At 45.3% G+C, this 21581-nt stretch overlaps 1 protein-coding gene across 2 annotated transcripts in view; it reads left to right on the top strand.

Annotated features, from left to right (window-relative positions):
• GYS2 (glycogen synthase 2) overlaps window positions 1–21581 on the top strand; it is a 589778-nt gene that overhangs the window by 360791 nt on the left and 207406 nt on the right. For both annotated transcript variants that reach the window (XM_078674071.1, XM_078674070.1), the window contains one exon: window positions 12957–13016. In XM_078674071.1, the coding sequence (XP_078530197.1) occupies window positions 12957–13016 (60 nt within the window). The remainder of the gene's footprint in view (window positions 1–12956; window positions 13017–21581) is intronic.

The following is a 21581-nucleotide window of genomic DNA, read 5'->3' as shown; positions in this document are numbered from 1 at the left end:
CGGTTCCTCTGGAGAGTTCATCGTGGCAGATGAAGCGTGTAACGTACCGGGCATTTACCTTTTTTTGCATGTACAGGAAAGGAAAAAAAAATCGAGCGTCCAAGTTCTAAGGTGTCCCAGGGCCATTTTAGTGGACCAGGCCCAAATCCAAAGAACAGGCCGCCATTTTGAGAGTCCTCTTGCAGCCGCCTGTCGCTGTAGCATCAAGAGCAGCCGAAACTCAGCTGAATGGCAACTGAAACGGTAAATGGGCGCCCCACTACATTTCAGCATTGTAGGATGACCACACCAGTACAGCAACTTGCTAGACATCACCTCGGTGCCATCCGGATCTCGGCGCCCCACTGCAGATGAAGAGCCTCTCAACTATGAAACCACCACGGTGACATCCGGATCTTGGCGCGTTGTGCTGCCTTCGGCCTATTCGCACATCGGTCCGCTACTGACGCCATCTCACAGGCTAATGGGGTGACCCACGCCGAGTTTCAGCATTGTAGGATGACCACACCAACTTGCTAGACATCACCTCGGTGCCATCCGAATCTTGGCATCTCAACGCCTAGTGGTATCTTCCATACAGAAAATATTGTTACGCTGCCTTTGGCCCCATTCGCACATCAGTCCGCAACTTAGACATCACCTCGGTGCCATCCGGATCTTGGCATCTCAGCGCCTTGTGGTGTCAGTCAGAAAATATTGTTGCGCTGCCTTTGGCCCCATTCGCACATCAGTCCGCTACTGACACCATCTCACAGGCCAATAGGGCGCCCCACGCCGACTTTTACCATTGTACAATGGCCACACCAGTGGCACAACTTGCTAGACATCACCTCGGTGCCATCCGAATCTTGGCATCTCAACGCCTAGTGGTATCTTCCATACAGAAAATCTTGTTACGCTACCTTTGGCCCCATTCGCACATCGGTCCGCAACTTAGACATCACCTCGGTGCCATCCGGATCTTGGCATCTCAGCGCCTTGTGGTGTCTTCTACTCCGAAAATATTGTAGAAAATATTGTTGCGCTGCCTTTGGCCCCATTCACACATCAGTCCGCTACTGACACCATCTCACAGGCCAACAGGGCGCCCCACGCCGACTTTTACCATTGTACGATGGCCACACCAGTGCCACAACTTGCTAGACACCACCTCGGTGCCATCCGGATCTTGGCATCTCAGCGCCTTGTGGTGTCTTCAAATCAGAAAATATTGTTGCGCTGCCTTTGGCCCCATTCGCACATCGGTCCGCTACTGACGCCATCTCACAGGCCAACGGGGCGCCCCACGCCGACTTTCAACATTGTAGGATGGCCACAGAAGTGCGACAACTTACTAGACACCACCTCGGTGCCATCCGGATCTTGGCATCTCAGCGCCTTGTGGTGTCTTCTATTCAGAAAATATTGTTGCGCTGCCTTTGGCCCCATTCGCACATCGGTCCGCTACTGACGCCATCTCACAGGCCAACGGGGCGCCCCACGCCGACTTTCAACATTGTAGGATGGCCACACCAGTGCGGCAACTTACTAGACACCACCTCGGTGCCATCCGGATCTTGGCGCGTTGTGCTGCCTTCGGCCTATTCGCACATCGGTCCGCTACTGACGCAAACTCACAGGCCAACGGGGCGCCCCACGCCGACTTTCAGCATTGTTGGATGGCCACACCAGTGCGGCAACTTACTAGACACCACCTCGGTGCCATCCGGATCTTGGCGCGTTGTGCTGCCTTCGGCCTATTCGCACATCGGTCCGCTACTGACGCAAACTCACAGGCCAACGGGGCGCCCCACGCCGACTTTCAGCATTGTTGGATGGCCACACCAGTGCGGCAACTTACTAGACACCACCTCGGTGCCATCCGGATCTTGGCGCGTTGTGCTGCCTTCGGCCTATTCGCACATCGGTCCGCTACTGACGCAAACTCACAGGCCAACGGGGCGCCCCACGCCGACTTTCAGAATTGTAGGATGGCCACACCAGTGCTGCAACTTGCTGGACACCACCTCGGTGCCATCCGGATCTTGGCGCATTGTGTTGCCTTCGGCCTATTCGCACATCGGTCCGCTACTGACGCCGCCTCACGTGCCAACGGGGCGCCCCACGCCGACTTTCAGCATTGTAGGATGGCCACACCAGTGCTGCAACTTGCTGGACACCACCTCGGTGCCATCCGGATCTTGGCGCGTTGTGTTGCCTTCGGCCTATTCGCACATCGGTCCGCTACTGACGCCGCCTCACGTGCCAACGGGGCGCCCCACGCCGACTTTCAGCATTGTAGGATGGCCACACCAGTGCTGCAACTTGCTGGACACCACCTCGGTGCCATCCGGATCTTGGCGCGTTGTGTTGCCTTCGGCCTATTCGCACATCGGTCCGCTACTGACGCCGCCTCACGTGCCAACGGGGCGCCCCACGCCGACTTTCAGCATTGTAGGATGGCCACACCAGTGCTGCAACTTGCTGGACACCACCTCGGTGCCATCCGGATCTTGGCGCGTTGTGTTGCCTTCGGCCTATTCGCACATCGGTCCGCTACTGACGCCGCCTCACGTGCCAACGTATTTTCTCCGCATTTTACACCCTATGCCGCATAACAGGTCATGTGACTTGTTTATAAAACTTTTCATTGGTTCATTTTACTTTTGGTTTCCTAATGATGGAAGGCTTGATCATGTGACCTAAAAACAACACTTTTCATTGGATGAAAACTTTTTTTTTTTCCCAAACGATGAAAGCCCCACCTTGTTTCTGGATGTTTCAGACTGAAGCTGGCGTCAGCATGAGAGCACCACCATCTCGTAGCTCAGTCGTGGTCATTCCGCGAGCAATCATGGCAGCCGCTCCCCACCAGAAGCCTGCAGGAGTCGGAGCCCCCAAAACTTTTGATGAATTCTCAAGGCGGAGGGGACGCTTTCGAGAATGGGGTCCAAGACCTAGCAGACAAGCGTCCGATTTCCAAGGTGTCCCAGGGCCATTTCAGTGGACCAGGCCCAAAAAGGAAACAGCCTGCCGCCATTTTGAGAGTCCTGTGACAGCCGCCTATCGCTGCACCGCAAGAGTGGGCGCAACTCAGCTGAATTGCGGCTTTTGACACAGTGGACCAAAAACGGACGGAATGGCAACTGAAACGGTAAAGGGGCGCCCCACTACAACAGATGACACTCCACCTGGACAGGCCCGTTCACCGCCTCCCCCGGGGCGCCCCGCGCCGTTATTCGGAGCAGCATTGTAGGATACCAAAACCAGTGCGGCAACTTACTGGACATCACCTTGGTGCCATCGTTCTGCTGCCTTGGAACTATTCGCGCAACAGTTTGCTACTGATGACCCACCCCCCGCGACGCCCCATGCCGTTATTTGCTGGGTGGCAACTTACTAGACATCACTTTAGTGTCATCTAGATTTCAGCGCGTTCTGCTGCCTTGGAACTATTCGCACAACAGTTTGCTACTGATGACCCACCCCCCGCGACGCCCCACGCCGGAAATCTGGACGTTGTGCTGCGTTGGGACTATTCGCACAGCCGACCGCTACTTCGTTGTTTTTCCCTAAAAATGTTTATATGTTATTACTATTTTTGTTTTCTTGTATATATTTATAAATTATTAAAGTTTTATAATCTTACTACTTTGTCGGAGTGCTATATATTTTTAATGTGACACATAATTGTAAAAACTTTGATGTACAAAGAGTCATCCCTGGAATCTTCCGCTTCAGGCTCGGTCCCCTCCCCAATCACAATACAGGATGGTTTTCAGATAATAGCAACGCTTCTGCTGTGACGGATCTCATCGAGTGTGGGCCTTGATCTACTATAACTCCTTTGAAGAGGGGTGATTCTTTACAGCTGTGGCCATAAACTACATCTGCAGGGCTAGCTGATACCCTAGGACCAGCCTGGACAATCGGACACAGAGGAAAAGGAGTATCAGAGGGTGAGGTAGTGAATAGGGCGAAAGGGAGGTGTCGGGCGGGCACAGGGTGTGATTCTCAGGGAAGAGCAGCGCAGATGGGGGGAGGTTTATTACCCATGCATAAGACAGAGAGCGGGGGTGACCACTGCCTGGGGGAGATGCTTGCGAGGGTGGGGAGCCATGCTAAGGATCGACAGCGTGCACAGAGTGGGTCTGGTCAAGGCATCTAAAATGGCTGCCGTGCACGACAAAAGTGTGGCATTTGAAAAAAGACAAGATGGCGCAGACAATGTTTTTCAACACTTCCTGATTTCCTTCGAATCGAACGTTAACAGACGTTGGGGCATATTACCAAAGTTAAGCGATATTTATCCCTAACGATGCTTAGCAACGATTTTTTTACCGTCAGAAATTATCGCAGATAAACCTTGCTATTATCAAGGTTTATCGGAAATACGATAAAAAACGACCGCAATGCATTAATATCGCTGAAAACTCAGCGATATTCATGCATTACCGAGCTAATGCTCTTAGCCATGTTATCCACCTCCCATTGGATAACATGGCTAAGAACTGCTCAGGGCAGGTGGTAGCTTTTGGAGATATTCGCGCTTATCTCGAATATTTCCAAAAGTTGATAATAGGAGATAGCGATGTTAGCGACTGTTTCCAGTCGCTAACATCTTGGCATGCCCACTTTGCATGTCATTAGTGATAAATATCACTCACATGCAAAGTGGGGCCCAAGATGGTCGCTATCTTCTACTAGCCGTCGCTAACTGGTGTTAGCAACAGCTAGGTAATACACATATAATTTTATCTCCGCGAAGCGTAGCGCTGTTACAGATATATATCTTGTTTCTGAACGTTAATTTCTCAAAATGCACTGAAGCACATATATTGAGACCTAGCAAAGGCACATCGGGCTACCAGTCCCTACAATTTTGCCAAGTTTCGTGCAAATCCATTCAGCTGTTCGATCCTACCGAGAGACAAGATGGCGGCCGCTACGGACTGTTTGGAATGTTTACAGACACCGGAGAGCCAATCAGCTTCGCTTCGCAAAGCTCCGTAACGTGAAAAGTACGCGAAGCGGTGCGCTGTTACAGATATATATCTTTTTTTGAACGTTAATTTCTCAAAATCCACTGGAGCACATATATTGAGATCTAGCAAAGGCACATCGGGCTACCAGTCCCTACAATTTTGCCAAGTTTCGTGCAAATCCATTCAGCTGTTCGATCCTACCGAGAGACAAGATGGCGGCCGCTACGGACTGTTTGGAATGTTTACAGACACCGGAGAGCCAATCAGCTTCGCTTCGCAAAGCTCCGTAACGCGAAAAGTACGCGAAGCGGTGCGCTGTTACAGATATATATCTTTTTTTGAACGTTAATTTCTCAAAATCCACTGGAGCACATATATTGAGATCTAGCAAAGGCACATCGGGCTACCAGTCCCTACAATTTTGCCAAGTTTCGTGCAAATCCATTCAGCTGTTCGATTATTATTATTTTTATTTTTTTTTGCCCCGCGGGGCCCTTTTAAAACCTCCACATCAAACCTAGGGGGTGAGCGACAATGTACTATGCCCCCTTATGGTCATTTGCCCCTTCGCTTTGGCCTCCTCTTGTCTCTCGATCCTACCGAGAGACAAGATGGCGGCCGCTACGGACTGTTTGGAATGTTGACAGACGCCGGAGAACCAATCAGCTTCGCTTCACAAAGCTCCGTTGCGCGTAAAGTACGCGTCCTGGGACGCTGCCAGGTCCGCTGTTACAGATATATATCTTTTTTTAAACGTTAATTTCTCAAAATCCACTGGAGCACATATATTGAGACCTACAAAAGGCACATCGGGCTACCAGTCCCTACAATTTTGCCAAGTTTCGTGCAAATCCATTCAGCCGTTCGGGCTAAAAGTGAGGCCAACCGCCCTATGGAAAACTCAATGTTAAAAACACGTTTTGGGACCCCCCTTTTTTCTCAGCCCCCCCTTGACGAACCCCCCCCAAATTTTCAAGGGCTGCTCAGGAACAAAATGTGCCATTTTCCTGAAAATTTCAGCCAATTCCGTCCACAAACGCCAAAGTTATTAGACATAGAATTTTCAAAAATCCCATAGGGAAAAAATCCTAACTATATATACCTACTGGCGACCGCCAGTAGGTAATATTGGGATTTCCTCTAAACTGAGTTCAACAGTTCTCACTGATCTTTTACATTAAGTGGCAGATTAGCCAATTCCAAACGCCGAGTCAGTTTGTAACTTTCACTTACACCATAAATCATATTTGCATCCAAAACTGACTTTCCTTTTCTGTTTGGGACCATTTATCAGTGTCATTACAGAGGATCGCTTTGTGTGGCACGGTTATATTCAAAGTGAAAGTCATTTTAATTCTATGTCATTCGTTAGAATTAATGTTGAATACTATTAATATTTATCCTACATTTATTACATTTACCTTACATGTGTAACATAATACTACAATGTAAGTGGAATCTTTGAGCCTTTTAAGAATACGTTTTAGAGTATGGAGTTATATTTATATTTCTTTTTTTCCAAATAAAAACCAAATTAAGAAAAATTACTTAAAACTGAAGGTTAAATGTAGCCATGGGAGCAGCTTGATCTAGAGGTGTTAGAACTGGGATTTCTGGTTGGCTAAGGCTTGCTCCAAAGCCAGGCATAAACCACCATTCTAGTCAGGGCAAGGGAGTTACACGCCAAAGATAACCCCTGCTCACCCCCTTGGTAGCATGGCACGAGCAGTCAGGCTTATCCCGGAGGCAATGTGTAAAAGAATCTGCACACACACAGCAACAACATCCCAGGCACACTACAAAAGGAACACCACACATGGTTATATAAAAATAGCCTTTGTATTCTCAAAACACATCAGATAGTAATCACACAATATACATTGTGCCAACTGGCACGGGCAATATTCACAAGGGATTATTTACACAGGACAGGGCCACGTGGGCCACTGTCAGGATCAACACTTAGCAGAAATTGGTACAAGTAAAAATAGATCATAAACCTGCAACCAGTAGCCACTGGTAATCACTGTACTCCACCTCAACCTATAACATAACTGTACATTATGCACAGTCACATCAGGTGCAAATGACATCCTGCGCCAATCTCACCAGCATAAACACATTATGCAATCTCTCACTAGTCTAAACACAAATTAGGGGCGTAAATCGCAATGAAGTACAATCTCACTAACACAAACCTAAATAGGTAAAACAACCTCATAAGCCTAAACCATATCTAGAGGTATCAAACACAGGGTGCGTAAAACATACTAAATGCATTACATTTCCAGGCACCACATTTACAGCACATCAATCACATGAGGGCCTTGCCCCCTATCCATATACCAGCCCCCCTGGCCAACTGGCCATCCAAGATGGGGCTCTAATGCCCTGTGTCCAGAATGTCAAAGCGCGCTGCCAAGGCAGCGCCAGTCAGGGGTGCGCCATCTGCACAAACCTAAACGTTGCAGTTGCCCACTACTTGCTGGGCAGCTGAGCAGCTGAGAACAATAACCTGGGGCCTAAGCGATGCAGCTGGCACTAAGTGCTGAGCAGCTGTGCAGGCCAAGGTAGGGCGAAGGAGTGCGTCTCACTCCTAGATTCAAAAGGCCGGTCCCCCTAAAATATAGAACCTAAACGGTGCAGCAGCCCACTACTTGCTGGACAGCTGGGGATCTCCACATGGGGCCTGGCACCACTGTGCCACTCCTGTCCCTCTCAGGGACTCTCTCAATGCTGCAGAAACATGGGCACCACTGTGCCACACCACCGGGAAAAACATGGCCCTTAAACAAATGACTGTGCCCTCTGGAGCCATCTGGCTCTAAAATCAACACATGGGCTAGGCGCATTCTGACTCCGTAAGCAACTATGCCACAAGGAGCACACTGGCTCCTTAAACAATCATGCCCCTCATCGCAGCTGCCAACATGGGGCAGCTGAGAAAATGCCCTTCAGGGGCGGCATGGGCCCACGTTGCCTTGGGACCCCCCCGGGGGCCCTCGAAGCACATCTCGAAACGTTAGAGCCTTCTAGGCTCTAAGGGTAACTTTACAGGTGTCAGGCGGGGCCGCCCAGAATGCAGACAGGACACGGTGCCTCGATCAGGCACCATCTATTGTGCACCCAGAGCCCCCAACCTCAGCCGCGTCTACTCTCGGGCTGCTCTTCCCTGGCGGGGGGGCTCCTCTTTACTTGGTGCGGCTTCTCTTCTGGTGGCGGCGGTACGCGGGGCTCTCCCTTACTCTTGGGAGCCCCGCCTTCGTACCGGCCGCGCTAACCCGGTCTCGGGATCGGGACTTCAGGATTGAGCCCGTGAGGCTCTCGACGACTTCCTCTGGCTGCCGGGGCGTGCGCGGGACTTCCTCCGTGAAAACGGAAGTCCCGCTCGCCGCCAGGCTTCCTGTTTTCGCTGCAGGCCGCTGCGGTGACTCTTCATGGAGGCATGAGGGGTAGGCACCCTCGAGAATGAAAATGAACAGCCGGGTGGGCACCTGCTGTAATTTAAATAAAAATAACACGGCCATCATGCAGGGTGGGCACCTGCTTTAAAATTTAAATAGGACTCCGGGCAAAGTCGCGGGGTGGGCACCCGTGCAGATAAAGAATTGCATAAGCGGCGTGGCACCCGCAATAGGCAGACAGTGCAGGGAATCCCTATGCTGGAGGTTCCCTCTTACAGGGAAATACGTGCCACGCTCCCAGGCTTAAAATAAAGCGTTCACGAGGCGCTGGGGCAAGTAACACCCAGTCTAACAGTGTAACTGGAGAAAAAGGTGCCCAAGAAGTCCTGAACATCAAAGATGGAGCACAACAGCTTCCAGCAAAGAAAGGTCCTCCAAGCATCCAAGGGCTGGGCAGGGCTCAGGGAGGCAAGCTTTACCCTGGGCCCCAGCAGCAGCACGCCCCTGGTAGATTCAAGTCAGGAACAAGAACCTTTTCATGGGGTCACAGCCCCTTCTTTTATATCCAGATTTCCTTTGTTTCCAAAGGTGCAGGCAAGGGGCATCTGGAACACTTTGTTTTGCTCAGCCCCTCTCCCTATTCACAGGACAGGCCAGGGACATCAGACACACCACAGGGGGTGGAACCAGCCTTGTGGAGGGAAGGCCCAGCCCTATTCAAGTCCCAGGTGCAACTCCTCCCTGCCATCAACATGCCGATCTCCCCATTCACCACCGGGTAGACCCATCCTGATTCCTGGAGCCAGGCACACCAGCCAGCTTCAGCCAATCACAAGCCAGACAGTCAATCACATTCACTGCACAGACATGCCAACTTCTAAAAGTGGCATTTCTCCACTAGATAAATCTGTGCACATCATCGCGCAGCATTTAATCTCACGAGTTCGCACATACCAAACTCACCCCTGCACTCCCCACACATCAGGAACTACCATGGACACACATATCCCCATTCATTCCTATGGGAGGGCAGGCCACTCTCACCACACATACACAGAGAGCGCATGCACTTTACACTGGACCACAGTGAAAAAGTGCGCTGAGGCCGAAAAAATCACCAACACCAGGTTACAGAAACAGGCTAGGAAAATGCAAAAAGTTTCAGGGTGAACCTGCCAAAAGGGCCAAGTCCAACAAGAGGTAATTACACTTAATTGCATGCAATCCGAATCCGTCATTTAGCACTAGATTGTAGAGCAAAATGTATCCTGGTGTTGTTTTTTTGACAAGAGGACAAATTTTGCGCCGAAAAAAGTGCAATAAAATTAACAAAAGCCCTACAAACAACAGCCACTTGCGTTTTGTTGTTTCTATGCCTTGTAAATGTTTACTGTGAGGTGGCACAATGGTCTAATTTTGGGCATTTTGAGTAACAAGTTTAACGCCAAATTCCCTAAATTACTTCTGAAAATTTTCAATTTCACCCAGGCCTCGTTCGAACCATTGAATGAAGCCTCTTTACCAGACTGTGCTCATTTACCCATGAATCAGATAGCACATTGTTAGGCACTCAAGAGCCTGCTTTCGCAATGAATGCATAGCATTAATGTAAAAAATACGCTTTCTGTCGAGACATTGGCTATGAGACCTGTATTGTTTCACTGTTCTGCAAAGCAGTGCAAATAGCAAATAATAAAGCCAACTTCTCTTCACTGAAGTGGAATGATACCAGAACTATAGTGAGCTTTCGTTTCAGCTATTTTTTCAATAGAATATACATATAAAAACAACATACACAAAAAGCCATCTTCTCAGCCCTGACCTCTTGAATTGAACAGTATCAAAAATAAGTTTATGGTTTCCAAGTTAATTTGGCAAGGGTAAAAGCATGTATACTTTTTTCGAATTCACAAAGTTCCTTTCTTTTAGGGCTATTAATGTTATAGCCTATGATGAGGTTCAGAAAAAGACCTGATTGTTCACAAAAACATTATCCCATCTTTGAAAATGTTTCTTGCGGTGCCTCTTATGATTTCATAAGGTTCATTATTTCCCTTTTGCCACCATTTAGAAAAGGTGGCTGGGATTTCATCTTTTTATTTTTTTTGCTATTAATAATCTTGCATTTGCTATGGTGTAGAGAGTTAATACATCTGCATGAACAATCAGTAAAGTTGGGCTCAGTTCACATCCTAATTTGTTTGATGTTATATTGCTTAGTCTTTGAAAGATGGAGATCCAAATGTCATTCAGTTTTGAGCAAGTGACAAACATATGTGATGAATCAGCGGTCTGAGAAAGGCATTGCAGCCATTGTTTAGGTACTTTCATTTTGTTGAGATAGCTGGCAATATCTATGCCATAAAAAGTATTCTTCTAATAAACAACTGCGTAATATTCCTCAAATATGGACAGGATATTTGAAAATCTATAAAAAAATGTTACCGTGTTTATTTTTAATGGAGTATACTTTCTGTATTTCTGACGTCGGCTAATATAAGCAAGTGAATTCCCAGACATCTACCCTGTCTCGATTTCCTTGGATTTAGTCTCTAGTGACTTCCTATTGTTCCTTATAATTTGAAGTGCTTCAACACTTCTGCATACGATTTCATTAATATTATGAATAACAGCAGCATTGAGAAGCTTTGTGTTAATCTGTGTAATATTTCTCTTAACTAAAGTTCTTAACTCTCTCAGTTTCTCTTCCCTGCACAGTGAAGCTTTTGATTCTTGAGATAAAAATGCTTTTACAAATCCCATAATATATACGTTGTTAAGATGCCCAGTTCATCATAATTGAGGTACTGCCCATATTAAAGTTAGACTATTCTGATACTTCTTTCTTAAGGTGGTTAGTGAATTCTCTATTTAGAAGATCTCTGGGAGATGACAAGTTTTTCTTATCTATACAAGTATACAAAACAGTGATGGATGGAATGCTTGAATTAATCTAAGCCACTGGTAATTACTCAAGGATGCATCCCAGTCTATCATTATTTTGCACACCTTGCCACCTCTTTGGACCCAGCCATTTGCAAATCAGCTTTTACCCTACTCCAATACTGACAGTCCAGCCCGAACTGCCAAGCCAGGTCCTCTCTGAACCAAAATCCAAGCAACCCAGGAATTGATTGCTAGTTAGGGCTCATCATCCAGGTCTAGCTTGATTTCTGTGACACGGGACCCACGACTGGGCATACCCGTACCACTTAAGACAACACACTAAAGGATACAAAAAAGTGATTGATGGACTGCATGAATTAATCTCAGCACTGGTAATTACTCAGGGGTGCTGTTATTGTATGCGTCATGCCACCTCAATTTGGGCGCAGCCATATGCAAATCAGTCTTGAACCTGCTCCAATGGGAACAGTCCACAGCAAACTGCCTTGCCTGGTCGTCCCTGAATTGGAGTACTAGCAGCCCCGGACCAGTTTTGCCTCAAATAGGGCTCATCAGCCAGGCATAGCTTGATTCTAAGGACACAGTGTGCATGGGACTCACAACTGTGCATACCAGTCCCACTTAGGGCAGCACACTAAAGAATACAAAAAAGTGGTGGATGAAATGCTTGAATTGGTCTCAACTACTGGAAATTACTCAAGCCCAGTCCACCATTATTTTGCACACAATGCCACCTAAGTTTGGACCAAGCCACATGAAAATCAGTCTTGAACCTCCTCCAATGGGAACAGTGCAGCCCAAACTGACCAGCGAGGTCCTTCCTGAACTGGAATACAAGCAAACCAGAACCTGTTTTGCCTTAATTAGGGCTCATCTTCCATGTATAGCTTGATTCCACTGACAAAATGTGTGCAGGGCCCAGGTCTGGGCATACCTGTCCCACTTAGGGCAATACACTGAAGTATACAAAAAGTAGTGGATAAAATGCTTGAATTGTTCTCAAACGCTGGTAATTACTTGGTCCAAGTCCTAGTCTACCGTTATTTTGCACATAATGCCACCTAAGTTTGGACCATGCCGAATTTGAATCAGTCTCGGCCTTGCTCCAGTGGGAACAGTCCAGCCCAAACAGCTGACCAGGTCTTCTCTGAACCGGAATACAAGCAACCCAGTACTGAACGTACTGCAATACACAGTTTGTCAATATGTCCCATGGTGTATGCTGTGGTGTCTAAAGTTGTATTTGCTCCTTTTAGAAATACCCTTAAAACGTTGCCTTCCACCTTCCAAACATTGATATATTCAAAATAATGCTGCTGATGGATGAGAAAGACAAGGAAAAATGTTGCTTTAAACCCCTTATTTTTTGCTTTTTTTTTTTTTACAACAGCTTAACAGGATTGCCTTGTCAATCATTCTACACAGGTCCTGAACTATCTGAGCATGCAGAGCGTTGTCCTGAAAACAACTGCTGACATTTTATGTTATTCAAAGAATGTTTAGATGTAACTTGGACTCAAATTCTCACATCTTGGTTAAAGAAAATTTGCTGTATTGTATGTCACTTAACTATGTGAACAAAGTATCTGTAGAAGATACGTGCAATGATATTTCCTGCGCCTTTCACACCAATTGGAAATATTTAATGCATGATTTATGTACAAATCCCTCTTGCTTCCAGGGATACTGCGCATTCGGTGAAAGAAAAGTTTGGGAAGAAGCTCTATGAAGCCCTTCTGAAGTAGGTATTGTGTGTTTTCAATGTAAAGAGTCATACCCTAACTGTCTCCTGTCCTTATATCCTCATGTCTATTCCTGTCAAATGGCAAATGTTCCAACTCTCTCTGTTATAACCATCATAATTTATTAAGAGCATGGTCTCCTCCCTTTTGTCGTGCATCATTCATTTCTCCTTTGCATCACTGAATCATTAATTTCCCCTCTAATGCCCACCCACAATCTCTGAGTATATGGTTCATCTATTGCAAAGTTAGCAGCTGTTTTTAGTTTCTGAAAATGTACAATTGAAACCCGCTTTCAAGATTCTGATTTGTGAGATGTTAAGTTTTCGATATTGAAACCATGACCCAGAGTGCATTTGGTTCCTGTATTGATAATTAAGATGTCACGTGTGCACAGCACCTGTTAAATAATTAACATGATGAGTGTGCTGTGGTCTCAAGAACCTTGTCTGTTTCAGATTGGCCGTAGATGTGTACGTCAACTTATGAATTACCAGGAGGGGTTCTGCTGCCCATAGCAAGCCCCTGGAACTCCTTGTCTACGGGGCGGTGAAGTCAGCAAGAACAATAAGCAAAACAGATTTTGAAAGCCCTTTTGCTTAGTGTTCTTTCCATGTCTTGTCCTTTCCCTACACATTTAAAATAGATACTAGGCTTTTGAAGACTATAGCATCGAGAAATGTCCCGCCAGACTCGGTTTGGGAAGCCACAGGGCAGACTGGGGCATTTGCGCCTCCACCGCAGTGGTCGAGGCCATTTGCCACTGGTGTCCAGGGATCCGTTCTACTATGGCTCTGCAAACTGGCCTAAGTGCACTCTTTTAGCTCTGGATTTTCACAGTAGTGAAGGTGAACAATCAGTGGCTTCTCAGAGAGGAAGTGAGAAGGGCAGAAACTCAGAATGCAACAGTCAAACAACAGACACAGTGAATCACTTCCAGCCCAGTGCTTGTCTTTGTAGTAAAAATAAAGTACTTTAATATCAAAGCGGAATGGAATACTACAGAATTAGATAGAGATTACATTTGCATGGTTAAGCAAACTATCCCTGATGCTCTCCTCAGAAGTACTGCTCCCTATGGTGTCCTCCTCCCCCAAATATGATTAGGCACAAATCCAAGTTCATTAAGCAGTAGTTACACCAGTAACATGTAGGCCAGTTTGAACAGTTCTTAAGCTGCTCAGCTTAGCTGGCATTGAATGTTGCTCATGTGCTGCCTCACACAGTCAGCATTGCTTGACTGCAGTAGTGGGCTAATCCTTGCCTTTCTCGGATCTCGTCACGGATCAGCGCAGCAATGCGAAAAGATGGGTGATCATCATGAGTAGTTGTGGCCTGCGGGTATGGGCAGATATTCCACCTCATCAGCAACAGCTCCTCTGGGATTATGCCACACATCAGCAGTGGCAGCAGCACCATCAGCCCTTCTGGCACTCTACAGGGATACTAGCTGGCATGTCACTGATAGGATTAATGCCTTTTTAGGAAGTTTACTGGCATATGCACACTTTGGGAGAATGGGTGACACATCATGAAACTGGTGTCACTCTCTCTTGAAAATTGGTTTCTTCTGGGCACTTCTTGCACAGAAAGACAAATGGGCTTCTCCTCCTCCACAGTCTCTCTCCCTGCATGAACAGGCAGTTTCCTTACCTCTCTGTGTAGACAGGCAAGCTTTTAGGTTTTAGGCAGACCAACAGCGTTTTTTTAGCATATTGTGCAGACTTCATGTGTTGTCCCTTAACCTCTGGGAGACTGACTGCCATGGAGGAACCTACCCTGGTCTCACAGAATCTCTGGGAGTACTTTTCAGAGCCTTAGTCAAGAAGAACTTGGAACTGAAAAAAATGGGGGTGGTTCGGGTCCCACTTTTATACTCCTTTTACAGACAGGTGAAGTGGATCCATTCTCTACGGTCCTGGAACAGGTTTTCTTTCGTATTTTATGGCTATCGTACAAACACTAAATCATCAAAAAATGGGGCACAATGTTTTCCGAGGAACAAGGGTAATAAGATCATAAAGAACAATATTCCCCTAGGAATCATTTTGTCTGTGACTTAATACATGATTCAAAGGGCAAAACATATTCAACACAATTGCACCAATGATCAATGTTCTGTGTTTATAACAGTCACACTTATAGAAAGTCAAAACTATATAGGTGCTCAAAGTGTTGGAGCAGTGTAGGTACAAGTATGTAGGCCAAACATATATTACATTGATGATATTTACAATATATACAGAAGGTACTCGAAACCCAATGATATAGACATTTGGGTTTTTGCTGTCCAACACTCAGTGATATGGGCGGAACCTAATAAGTCAATGTTTTGACACCTTAAAGCGAATCATATGGGGTCTTCATCAGCACAGGAAGAGATGATTGCAACATGACCAATTTAATCAATGCAGGGCCTTGTGTTGATTACTGTTTCAAGCTGACATATTTTTATTGAACCCCTAAAGCTTTAGTCCTAGTCTGCACCAGATCTGTGTGTCCATGATGCATGGAAAAGGGACTACCACTGGATGTTATCTGCCCTTTTTATGGAGTTGAACCAGCACCACTCCAACTTCTTTTTCTAAGACGTCTGGGTGTACAAAGAAGGACTGCCCACAGTCTGTCACTTTTAACATAGGAGGATGGCATCAGTCCTGCTCACTTCATTGGGTTCAGTAGTCGACACAAAAGCAGAGCCTTACTAGTACACCAACACTACTGGTCTGGCGCAAGGATTACGGAAGTGCCCAGTCCCTCCCAAGTCCAACATCTTAGCAACCTCTGCCATATGCCCTCTTGAACCCAATCTATATTCTATAGGCATTTATTTTCAGTGGTGGCAGGCTATCAACGGTCAGGCACACCAACAGGTGTCATCCCTGAGGTCAGCTCTCTGCGCTTTTCTTGGTGAGCTGTATCCCTTCTATAGAATCATCCTTATTCTCAATGTACAGTAAGCTAGGGAGTGGTTCACTGGCTTGTCAACCTTCTATTTCATTAACACAATGCTCACAATAACATCTTTCCAGACATATGGCTTCAGCTGGTTCATGTGGAACACTTTCTCTGGTTCCTGTGTAGCACCTGTGTCCACCAACTAGTTTAGTTCAGTAATCTTCTGTATAGCTTTTTATGGCCCACACCACTTACCCTCCAACTCCGTGGGACATTCAGCACCAATACTTCCTGGCCCTCCTTTTTCCAGGTTAGCATTGCTTTCTGGTCATACCCCTCCTTCATTAGCTCTTGACATTCTTGAAGGTTTTTCTTTGCCGGACTCGTATACTGCATCGGCAGCTGCCTGTGGCCCACCTCATTCTTCTGGGGTGACTCAAAAGTTCCTTCTCTTCTGTATCAGACTACAGTGAGCAGGTAGTGCACTGGGTGCCCAAGCAGAAGCTTGCAGTGACTAAACCAACCTCCTTTCTGTAGAATTTCTCTGAAGGTTCTATGATATAATTGTCATAATTCTCTTAAGAGTCTTCTTAAATCTTTCCACCAATCCATTGGTCTGCAGATGGTATGCTGTGTAGAAGTGGTAGGTCACACCAGTCTGCTCCCACACCTTTCTTGTATAAGAGGAGATAAAGTTTGCACCCGTGTCAGAAATCATAGTATTAGGAAATGCAACCCGTGAAAATATCCATAGGAGTGTCCTGGCTTCTACCCTTGCATTTGTGCTCCCCAGAAGTTTTCTCTTGGGAATCTTGATGACATGTTCCACCAGAAACAAGTACTTGTTACAAACACTGAGGTTGAATAGAACTACAATGTCTATTCATACATACTCAAATTGAACACTTCCAATTGGCAGAGGCACTAACTGTGCCTTGGTCTTACCTCTGGACTTGCCACTCAAATTGCAAGCAGAACAGGTTCTGCTAAACCTCTCTGTGTCTCTGAACATCCCTGACCAGTAGGGGTTTTCTAATGCTGAAGTGTCCTACTAAGGGCACTTTGTGGGCCAGTGACAATAAAGTGTTTGTATCCACAAGGGGGCCCACTGGCTCCTAGCTATGACCTGCCTCATGATTGACAGGTTCAACTGTACAGTAAACAACCCTACTAGTAACATAATGCTTTCCAAGCATTTCCTAGCTGACCAGTTGCTCAGTCACTCCCAAATTTCCACAAGTATAGTACACACAATCTGTGCCTGATGGGGTTCTCCCCTGCAAATTCTCCAACAGCTAACAAGCCTTGTAGATGTGCCAGTGACTCGGACAAGAACACCTGGTCCACTTTGTGTGCCTCATCCTCCTCTCCCTCTGATGCAGGAATAACAGGTATTATGTCCTGTGCCTGCTCAGAGTTTTCCCTGAGCTGCGTATTATCCTTCTCTGGTATGAGAAAATCTTGGATTGCCCCCGTCTCTCTCTGACTGATGTGCAGCCTGTCCCTGGTCAGCACAGTTGATGTGGTCCAATCCATGTGGGCCTCTGGTCCTAGTACTGAACCAGAGCTAATCAAATAATTTCCCAAGAGAAATCCAGCACCATGCTTCTCTGTTACCCCTACATCATCATAATCAACGTGCTGTTGATCTTAATCTCAACACGGACAATCAGGTACTCCTTGTCACAACCATGAGCTACCAAATCTCTGCCATTGATACCAGGGATAAATCTCTTTGGTTTGATATCTCATTTGAGATACTTTCTCTTAACCATAGCTCTGTAACCACCTGTATCTCTCAGGGCAGGGACCTTCCTCCCATTTATGACTGATTCCAATACAAGTTCTATGGTATTTCGATGGATGTGCTTATGAGCATCTGCTTCCCTTACTAAATGTCCATTGCCATTAAGGTAAGTGTCACCGGTCCCTCTCGGGTCACCTTACTAATAGCACAATACCACCACACTAGCAATATTGGATGCAGTTGGTTTAGGACCTTTCCCAAGACAGTCTTTTTGATAGGCTTTGTGATACCGATAACAAGTAAGCACTAACTTAGCCTTTCTTTCACCCTTTGCTCTATTGTTTCTGGCTTATAATCCAATCCCCGTTCTGCCTTTGCTCTCCCTTTAACCTTGGGAATTGCCCTGGCCCTTATCTTATAATTGGGATCCAATCTGGTGAGAGTTCCACTCTTCCATTTGCTTACAGCAATAATGCTTTGTTAACCCTGTTATCTAACCACTAGTCAGCCAACATTCTAGGTTTCTCTAGATTCTTTTGTCAAGCAAGGCAAAAATTGCTAACTTATTTTAATTGCGGGTTTATATAGCGCTAGGAATCGACTCCCGGAGGAGTATCTCCACGCTTCGACCGCTGGGGAACCCGTCCTGGCTCACCCTGAGAGATGGTCCCTGATGGGTATCTCTTAGGTGCAACCAAGCATCCCCGGCGGTCTGGGGGGGCCGTTGTGAAGATGAGGCAAGCTGATGCCCAGAGTTGCCGAGTGTGGTTTCTGACTAGAGTAGGCACCGAGGCGAGAATTATCGAGTCCGCTGACCCTGGTCCATGACCCTGCCGCGTCGGGAATCGAACCCTGGTCCCGGGCCGTTCTCTGCTTACGGGTCTGCCGCCTCTAACCAGTGAGCCACACTTCTCCATTGAGTAGCCATATATCAGTGTGAGTGTGAGATATGGAACATAATATGGGTCTTAAAAAGATTGTGTTTGATAACTATTTGCAGACAAGATCTACAGCCCCTCGCCACTTTTAGGCCACATAGAACAATTTTTAACTTCATACATCAAAATGGTATGATGGGATACACATGCGGCTTAGTTTCTCCTATAATAGAAGACAAAGCCCCCAGTTCATCAAAGGTTTGTGAGAACTTGTGCAATCACTTACACATTAACTGTGTTTTACTTTGTAACTTGTCTTCTGCTGAAAACTATCACAGACACTGTGAGTTTGAGCAAATTATAGTTCTTCTAAAACAGTTATGCTTCCAAAATTAATTCATTTTATTCATTAAACAGTATTGGAGATAATACTAAACTGCTTAATTGGGAGCATTGGTGAATTATTTATGAAGATTTTTCTTTCTAAAACTTGTATAAAGAACCCAGTAGTAGCTTATAATTCAGTATTATGTCATATAATAAAATTTACTTTGGAACTTAAAGACATCAATCTATACATATTTGTAGAGCATGGTTAATCACCCACAAGGATATCCAGACACTTTGATGCTGAGCTCAGTAAAAAAGCCAGGTCTTGAGCCTCATCCTGGATTCTGCCAGAGGGGGTGCTGACTAGGGGTGGAGGGGAAGGCGGTTCCAGGATTTGGCAGTGTGCTAGGAGAAGGACCAGCCACCACTGAGGCTTTGGCGGGTGAGTGGTGTCATGATCTGTCAGTCAGTCAAATCATCTTTATTCGATTAAAAGAAGTCATAAAAGCACAAAGCGTAAAGTACCTCGCACGGTTATAAACATTTTCCAGAGAATAAAAAAATCCAATTAAAGCAAATGTGCCTACTGGAAACCATAAAACATTTATTTACATTGACAAACAGAAAGATACTTCATATCTCCTCCTCATGGACAATGAACATCTAATAAAGTTCCCTCCACCATGCATTTTCTGAGAGAGCCTAATTGCTGTAGAAAAGGCAAAAACTAATTTATGTTGTCTAATAATGGCATCCTGCAGAATTGGCGCTAAAAACGTTTCTGGGGAGAAGTGTATAAAAGCATAATGTGAACAGTGCTCTGTTACGAGGAATTGTTTTTGATCTGGTCTGTATTTCATAATATACATTTTATTTTGGTTGATATTGAGACCCAAATCATTTTTAAAGGTACTAAAAGCATCTAATAGGGCTTGAAGCCCATTCACAGTTCTTGCTAATAAGACTGTGTCATTTGCGTACAAAAGTACTGGAGTTGATTGATTTGCAAACTGAGGCATATCTTCACTGCCAGGTACAAATGCTTATCTGGACCATTGATATAAATTAAAAACAAAAAGGGGGCCATCATACTTCCCAGTCAAACTCCCAAAGTAGAATTTATTTTGAGGGAAAGTTTGCTATTTGTGCCATTATGAATCCTGGCCGAGATGTCCCAGTGTATACAATGAAACAGCCTATCAGTTCTTTATCAGTGCCCATCCCCTCCCTTATATCCCATTGTTTGGAACGATGTACTGTGTCAAAAACACAGAAGAGGTCAACACATTCCAAACAAATGGCCCCTCTCCTGGCTTTCACATACTTTCCTATTATGGGATGGAGGTTGACATACTGCTCAACTGCACCTAAGCCTGGACGAAAGCCTAACTGCGCACCAGACAATACCTGGTTCTCCTCAACCTAAGCCTCCAATCTTGAGACATGAATTCTTCCCAAAATCATCAAGGTAATATCTATTACAGAGATTGGTCAGAAACAGCTTGGGTGATTCCTATCCCCTTTTTTAAAGACAGGTACCACAACTGCCTTCTTCCTAGATTATACTAATGGGCCTACCATAGCACCTCTTAACAATTTTTTTATTGGGTGCACCCAAAAATATAAGTTGATAATAAAATATATTATATATAATATTATTAGGGCTTCATAGCTGTTCCTTGTTTCAATAATATATACCAACCTACAATTCTATTCATCTGTGATATCGGCCAAAGGAAAGGAGGTGATGGGCATACATTTTGGTTGTTAGAAATACCATAGTGACAGTGCTTGATTAGAGCCAGGTAGCGAGGCCAACGGCTGAAGAAAATGAAAACTAGATCTTACAATAAAAGGTCTTCTACAACTTACTATTACACAATCACCTGGAGATTCCTTTGTACAATTACCTACCAGGGAGTTCTCACTTAAAGAATTGCTGGCAATAGATCATATGCCCACTCGAGTACTTTTTGAGCCAGTATGAAGATTTTTTAACCTCCTTCAGAACTACTACATATGGTGTGCAGTCTGGGGGAAGCTGAGGGCAGACATGTTGATTAACTTCTCTTTTCTCTTGACTAACTGTTGAAAATTGATCTGAAATAGTACAAGCATTCACTGCGGCATCAGAATTACTCCCTAAGGACAGTAAATTCTGTGTTTTTGCATCATGATGTAATTCATGTGTAGTTTATACCATTTGATCTTAATTTCCATGCTGCAAGACTGGCTGGAAGTGCCCACGTGTGGTTTACTAGTTCTGGAAATAGGATTTTTAGAAATGTTTTTTAATTTATTATCCATTTTTTAAAATGTCCCCAGGACTGCTGTGCAAAAGTCTTTATCAGTTCCTCCAGCTTATTAATACTTTAAAAAAAGATCTTTAAACATTAGTTGTCAAACAATAAAGAACTTTGAACTGACCAGATTAAAAACATAATAAAAAACAACTGTGTTGGAGTGAGTTGAAAGGTGAAATGAGATATTAGAGGCTAAAGTAGAAGTGTAACAATAAAATATAGCTTTATGACAAGAATACGAGATGTAAACGATAGAAGAAATGTTTAATAATGGTTCCAAACCTTACAAAATAAAGAAGAGGATAACTAGATAAGAAATTAAGAGTTGAAATGTCCTACTGAAATGAAGATATTAGAGCCAAGAAGGGCAGTTTTCATGGCTTATGCATGGCAAGGTTCAAAATATAT

This window comes from Lissotriton helveticus, chromosome 1_1, assembly GCF_964261635.1.
Source record: "Lissotriton helveticus chromosome 1_1, aLisHel1.1, whole genome shotgun sequence".
Classification (NCBI taxonomy): Eukaryota; Metazoa; Chordata; class Amphibia; order Caudata; family Salamandridae; genus Lissotriton; species Lissotriton helveticus.
Note: the sequence above shows the minus strand (reverse complement) of the source record. Positions and strands in the feature narration are given on the sequence as shown.